We start from the raw sequence: 7,253 nt of genomic DNA on the forward strand, positions 1-7,253 counted from the left end.
GCCTTAAATGGTATGTAGCGGTTATTTTATACTGTTGGTTTTATACCAGACTTGCCAAACAATGCATTGTCCCATTTATCAAGCAGAAAACAAACTATATTTTGTAAATGCACAAGTCGAAAGCAAATGCAACACACTCGGCGTATGAACCAAGTATGTAAATAGTGATATTTATTGTCGTATATTTCAATATTCCATATTGTGTCATCAAGAAAGAAATGTGTGGTCTGCAAGAAATGTATATTGTATGGGTTGAAAGAACTTTGATTGGGATATCGCATTGACTGGAAGGATGGACCTGTCACTAATACTTAAAACTTATAACTTTATTTGATATTGTGTGTTCTATGAAATCTAACTGTACTTTCTTTATATCTTATGTTTTTGTTTGTTTTTCTTTGATATAACAGATATAAATGTGTATATAGGAATCACAGCAGTGCCTTTTTATTGGGTATATAAGTTGCCAGTTGTTCTTTTTCTTGATCTTTGGGAACTGGAAGGTGTTCATACTGCTGAATTTTATTAAAGAAAATGGACAAAAATGTGCTGGTGATTTTGTTGTTTTGCCTGCAAGCATTGATAATCGATTATCAATATATTATATATCAAATACAATTATACACCATACACCAAAAACGTTATACATTTACAGATATATCTTTCCAAGAGATTTCTAGGGTTAAATTCCGACCAATCACGTCTCGTGTTGTTAAACAAGGATATTTTCTCTTGCCCAATAGACAGTGAGGTTATAAGATTACGACAGAGAGCAACAAGAAGTTTTCAAAATGGGGCTTGAAAGTACTATGGTCTGGTAAGGATAATAAAAAAGCTTTTTATTTTCGTATCTGTTGATAAGTAAGCTCTGGCATGTTTGGGACATCAAATAGCCTCACCGTTAAATTGTTCATTGGGGTACTTTCAGAAGAAATAGAGTTTAAGATCGGTTGATAATAGACCATGGAAGATTAGCCGCTTCAGCTGGGCTCCATGGACTGGCTGAGTCATGGTAGCTAACAACGATATGTCGGCTATTGTGTACCGAAGTGATCAAACATCACAAGCATAAGATTATATTAATGACGATGGGACCATTGTTTAAATGGTCCGTTGACGGTTCCTTTGCTTTGACTGTTAAGACTGCCAACATTGGTTGACATAAACGTCATCTCTTGCTATCGTTTGCCGTTAGCATTAGCTGTCGGTGTTGATGCTAGATAATTGCTACATTGTGTATACATTTTTTTTATGTTTCCCTTCTCTTTGGAGATTGAGGAAGGACATTGGGCATTTAATTAACAGTAAATATTTTCCTCTTCGTAGATTTTAGGCTATTACTGTCGTTCGTCCAATGTCATTCGTTATCAGAATAGATGGCTTCTATATTCACTGCAATAACACACAAGGGTGACCTCATTTAACTATTGTGAACGGACTCGTACAAACTGTTCCAAATTACGTTAACTACTGGACGCTTGGCATAGAATCCTAACAAATTGAAATTCACATGTTTTCTTTGGCCTTCAGTGTGGACAACAGTGAGTATATGAGGAATGGAGACTTTCTGCCGACAAGACTACAGGCTCAGCAAGACGCTGTCAACATTGTTTGCCACTCCAAAACTCGCAGCAACCCAGAGAACAATGTGGGCCTCATCACTATGGCAAAGTGAGCTTTTCTGCTGTACCTCACAATTTGTATTAATTCAAATGAATTAATTAAAACGATCTGAAATTACAGTGTTTGAAATCTACAATATCTGTTCTCTGCTAATGCAACATTGTTGGATTATTATGTTGGACTGCAGTAACTGTGAGGTCCTGACCACACTGACTCCAGATACTGGTCGCATTCTCTCCAAACTACACGCTGTCACGCCCAAGGGGGTGATCTCCTTTTGCACAGGCATCAGAGTGGCTCACGTAAGTGACAATTGCTTAATTGTATTCACAATTTCAAGCAAAAAATATTTATCACGTTTTACAATGATGTCACTTGCCAAAAATAGCAGATTTTCTGCAAGTGACAGTTGTAAGACACATTATAAATTAGGCTTTAGAAGACTGTCTTCACAATGGCTTGATATTATTATTTTTTGTGCAGCTCGCCCTCAAGCACAGACAAGGAAAAAACCACAAGATGAGAATCATCGCCTTTGTGGGAAGCCCTGTGGAGGATAACGAGAAGGATGTGAGTGTGCGTCTGTCATATGGCAAACCATAATTCTATTAGAATTGGCTATTCATGTTGATATTGCACATTTAGGAACAAATTAAGAAATGCCCAATGCCAAGGTTGATGATCATGGCAATGACTGCAAATCTCACAATTTTAACACTCTACCTCTTTGTCTCTATTTCTGTCCCAATCTTCCACCTACACAGCTTGTTAAATTGGCAAAGCGCTTGAAAAAAGAGAAGGTTAATGTGGATATTATCAACTTTGGAGAAGAGGTGAGAATTATTTTATTTATTTGTACTACCACACCAGATCACATTTAGTTAAATTTGGCATAAGCCCCAGTTAAAGCTTCTGAAAACTCTGGCTATTATTACATAATCCTTTTGTCTTTTTCCCAATTCTTATTTAGGAACTGAACACAGAAAAGCTTACTGCCTTCATTAATACTCTAAATGGCAAAGAGGGCACAGGCTCCCACCTGGTCACTGTCCCTCCCGGGCCCAGCCTTGCTGATGCCCTGCTCTCGTCACCCATCCTGGCCGGTGAGGGAGGCTCAATGATGGGACTTGGTGCCAGTGACTTTGAGTTTGGTGTTGACCCCAGTGCCGATCCAGAGCTGGCCCTGGTAAGATGGATGCACACAAATATTTATATAATCTAATTGGAATTCCCCCACAAATACTGGTATTGTGCATAAAAGTACTTGGAGCTCAGATCTATAGATATATATATATAATTGGTATATTGTTATTCTGATGATGCAAGATAAAAGATTATACCAATTTTCATAATTGTTCATCATCAAGCAAGTTCTGAACTTCTGAAAGTGCTACAATGCATTCTTCTCCCATTCCATCTTTCTTTGTTTAAATAAAGAATACAATTATAGCACACGCTGCCTATTCGGTCCATATAACGACTGAAGAGAAATTGTCTAGGGCTACTAGAGATGTAAAGTTACCGTCATTCCTGATACTGATTGCGATACCCATGACATTTGTATCTGTGATAAATGATGTGGTATGGGAATGGCATAGACTGACATACTCACTGATGCCTATACCAGCATTTTGAGCAGTATCAGCTTTTCCGTTACTTGTATCGGAACAACTGTCCGTTCAGTTGGACTTTTGCGTGTGTCCTTCAGGCCCTGCGTGTGTCTATGGAGGAGCAAAGACAGAGACAGGAGGAAGAGGCCCGCAGAGCAGCCGCAGCCTCTGCCGCTGAGGCAGGCATGCCCACACCCGCTGCAGACGGTAAGATTGTGTGACATGCCTGTTCAGATTGTGATCAGATGTTCCCACGCTCAGAAGAATGGCATTTGGTGTAAGAGGGCCATCTCTTCTGTATATGATTATTTTGATGGCAGGGCCTACACCAGCTGCATGTTGAAGAAATAACACTACAGATAATTACTTAAATTGGTTGTGCTCCTCAGTCCTGGTGTTCATCTAAAGTGGTGACCTGTCAAATTTGTGGTTGCAGTGAGTTGTTTCGGACATAATAGTCTTCGTTTTCTTGGTTTAAAATGATTTCATTTTCTAAGAGAAATCACTGTTGGGGATTCATAATTTAGCATGACATCTCACTTTAGCATCTATTCATAATTTAGCATGACATCTCATTTAGCATATATCTCGCTGAAACAAATCTGAGGAACACTGACACCAGACACTAGCTAAATCCTTCCAACCTTTTGTAATTTGTGACCCTGATGGGTATTTAGATCATTCTAAGCGTATATCTACTGTTAGGATAGTAATATTACATCATGTTGAGTGGTGAGGAAATGAATGAATCTGTATATTATCAGAGGTGGAGTGTAGGAATTGAGAAAAAAATTGAATGCACAAAAATTAGAAGCAAATCTATTGAAGTAGTAAAAGGATAAATGAAATTGGCTGAAAGTTTTCAGTCTGATTACAACCATTTTTGTCATTGTCATCGTTTCTACCAGAATCAGAGGAGGCCTTGTTGAAGATGTCTGTGTCTCAACCAGAGACTGGCGTTGCAGTGCTGCCTGACTTTAGCAGCATGACAGAGGAGGAGCAGATAGCCTATGCCATGCAGATGTCTCTTGCAGGAGGAGGTGAACCACAACCAATACACTGTGCTGTCATTTACAGACCAACAATATGTCCCTTGTATACATTGATGATATATCTTTCTTCCTACTTGTAATTTGCCATCAGAGTATGGAGATATGGACACAGGAGCCCCTATGGACACTGCAGAATCTACCAAGGTACAAAATGGGTCATCGTTTTCTGCACTGCAACTGCAACAGTGCAGAGCTTTCCGGGTTTGTGGCTTGTGATTGGCTGATCACCCCATAGCGATGATTTGGTTGGCTGAGCAAAGTACATACGACATAAGACAGAAAGCGAGGGCGCAAATTGTGATTGGCCAGAATGAGATGATGTATGATGATAAGAGCGCCCCCTCATTTCACACAGGTGTGATTTTTATGTACTGTACAACTTTTGTCTCTGAGCTTGTAATTTGAGAGGCATGCTCATGCCTACAAACTTGTCGCCTTTTGGTGACAAAAGCCATTTTAGTGTCAACCAAGTCGTTACTTTTAAAGCAATGTATTTTCACAGAATAAAAGCGTTAAAATCACAGTATAATTCCTAATTTTAATTCAGGAAGTGGGTGAGGTTCTGCTATCTTCCCTATCACTCACTGTTTCAGTGAGACAATTCCCAGGGAGAGGCTATCAAAACACAATCCGTATGGCAGATGACGAATCAAAAGGGTTAACTTAAGCCATCTCACCTGGACGTTATCACGTGTCCTTTTCTTTTAATGTTTTTTTTTTGTCTTTCGCCTTCATTTATATATATATATATATATATATATATATAAAGGCGGAAGGCAAAAAAAAACAAAAGAAAAGGACACGTGATAACGTCCAGGTGAGCTACGGCCCAGGCCATCACGTGTCCTACGAGTGCATCCAGACACTCAGTCTGTGAACTTTTAAATATTACAATAAAAACAAGTCATGATTGTTCAGCATATTATATCATTTACATTTGCATGCTGGAATAAAGAGAGGACCAGATGAGGGAAATAGCAGTCGAATCTCTGGCACCGCTGATCGACCAGCATTAGCTCACCCCCTGTAGGTGGAGGAAGAACATCCACCACAATGTGTGTTCAAATTGGCCTCATGGTGGTGCTATAACACAGCCCACCAATCATTTTGGCCTATAACTCTTGAACATGCAATAAAACAGGAAATGATGGCATAGCCAATGTGTCAGGTGAAAGGTACTGTCTCCATTGTCCCCCTTGTCTTTGTTTCCCCCATATTATTATTATTATTGTAACATGCATGTATATTTACACCCTGAGTTAAATGAACACCGGCTTTTGGCCATGTAGACTCTGGTCCCAGTTCAGAGATGAAAATCATAATGAAATGGCCTAGGCTAATTTCTATCAATTTAATTTGGGGCCGGGGGTCCTTGAAATTAAAGTGCCTGAGAATCAATAGTTTTTTCACAGAAAATACACTAACGGGCACATACTTTAACCATTTGTCAAACAGGGCTTGGTTTAGAAAAGCCTATATTTTGCGCTAAAGTAATATATTGGATAACATAAATGAGGGTTTTAAGGCTAGAATGGCATTGTAGAGAAGTGGACTAGTGAGAAACTAGCAAAACGAAACCGTTAATGGTACGTAGGTCTGGCATTTGCTGTCCACTCTGTAATCAAGGGGCTCTGTGATTGGGTTGAAGCCTCAAGTTTGGAGTCCTAAGTATGTCATAGACGACTTGATGTCACAGGTTAGCCACAAGTCTTGAGTTCTGCATTGGAGCCATGCTGGATGTGGATCGTGAGATCCAAGCGATGCGATTTCTTTTTTTTTACCTGACCTGAAGCTAACATTGTAAAACAAATTATGTCAAATAACTGACGTTCATACTGTAAGTAGCTGGTAGTGGTAGTGGGTAACGAGCGAGATAATGCATAGTGAATTGGTCATCACTGCAAAATATACCCCTTCAAGGTGATGCACACTGTACATCATCATGACTTATCTAATGTCCTATTCTTGTCTGGTGTTATAAATTGCCAGGAGGAGGACGACTATGATGTGATGCAGGATCCAGAGTTCCTTCAGAGTGTCTTGGAGAATCTGCCAGGTGTGGACCCCAACAACGAGGCCATCCGCAACGCTATGGGCTCCCTGGCCTCCCAGACAGGAAACAAGCCAGATGGCAAAAAGGATGAGGAGAAAAAGAAATGAGGAAGCAAGGACAGAAACATACAAGACTGAGACCATGGACGTGACATGAACAGTTGGCCGACTAAAGCCTGATTCATACTTTGTCGTGCAATGGCGGGGCGAGACTGGCAGGCCTACAACTCACAACACGTTGCGTTGTGCTATTCTTGGTCGCTCTCTGCCTGTGACACCATTGTGTGCGACAGGGCATAAATTAGGCTTTAATGCAGGATTATGTTAATATAAGAAAAGAGTGATTGACCTATCTTTTGATGTCCCTGCATGACCATACTGACAGACTGACATTTAAAAAGCACCAACATGAAAGAATGACTATTATTCACAGTGAAAATGTTGACCACCTATTACATTTGAATGCGTTTCATTGGTAGGCTATTACTGTAAGATATAACTGGCTTATCCTCAAAATGCCTTTTGCTTCCTTTATCCTACCTTTTTGGATAAATTACTGGTGGACTGACTGACAGACTTTAGAATTGGTTTGTATGGTGATGACAGATTTCTGAAACGACTTGCCATAATCCTGTCATGTCTTTGTTTTCTTTTGCAATAAAAATGGTATATGGAACTTGATGTGACCTTGCTTCATTCATTTGTCAAATAATAATAATAGTAATAATTTCTTTACCAGAGTTGAAGTTTCTGATGATCAACCTACAACCTTCCCATATGGTGTGTTATGTGGAGCAGGAGCACCATAGCAAAAAAAAATAATTGTCATGGTGAATTTGTAAGTAAATTTTGAATGTTGATACCTAATACAAATTCAATATACAGATAGGTTGATTTTTGTAAAACAAACCAACAT

The 7,253-nt window shown here is 39.4% G+C and overlaps 1 protein-coding gene across 2 annotated transcripts; it reads left to right on the forward strand.

Moving 5' to 3' along the window:
- The first annotated feature begins 740 nt into the window (after positions 1-740).
- LOC308331426 (26S proteasome non-ATPase regulatory subunit 4) lies at positions 741-7,018 on the forward strand. Of its 2 annotated transcripts, none has more exons than XM_080786859.1 (10): positions 741-817; positions 1,531-1,671; positions 1,811-1,925; positions 2,107-2,199; positions 2,388-2,456; positions 2,594-2,809; positions 3,332-3,440; positions 4,142-4,273; positions 4,377-4,429; positions 6,275-7,018. In XM_080786859.1, exons 1-10 carry the CDS (start codon positions 792-794, stop codon positions 6,443-6,445), a joined length of 1,125 nt encoding a protein of 374 aa, XP_080642985.1. In that variant the 5' UTR covers positions 741-791; the 3' UTR covers positions 6,446-7,018. The 2 variants fall into 2 exon arrangements, with proteins under 2 accessions (XP_080642985.1, XP_080642986.1); XM_080786860.1 differs by having other exon boundaries at positions 2,107-2,193.
- The last annotated feature ends 235 nt before the right edge of the window (positions 7,019-7,253 follow it).

This window comes from Protomyctophum bolini (assembly GCF_963924005.1).
Source record: "Protomyctophum bolini genome assembly, chromosome: 17".
Taxonomy (NCBI): Eukaryota; Metazoa; Chordata; class Actinopteri; order Myctophiformes; family Myctophidae; genus Protomyctophum; species Protomyctophum bolini.

Bases quoted from the DNA above. Each gene is read 5' to 3' on its own strand.
- LOC308331426 (XM_080786859.1), top strand. From the start codon at position 792: ATGGGGCTTGAAAGTACTATGGTCTG. The intron at 1,926-2,106 runs GTAAGTGACAAT...TTTTTTGTGCAG, and splicing joins CAGGCATCAGAGTGGCTCAC to CTCGCCCTCAAGCACAGACA. The intron at 4,430-6,274 runs GTACAAAATGGG...ATAAATTGCCAG, and splicing joins ACACTGCAGAATCTACCAAG to GAGGAGGACGACTATGATGT.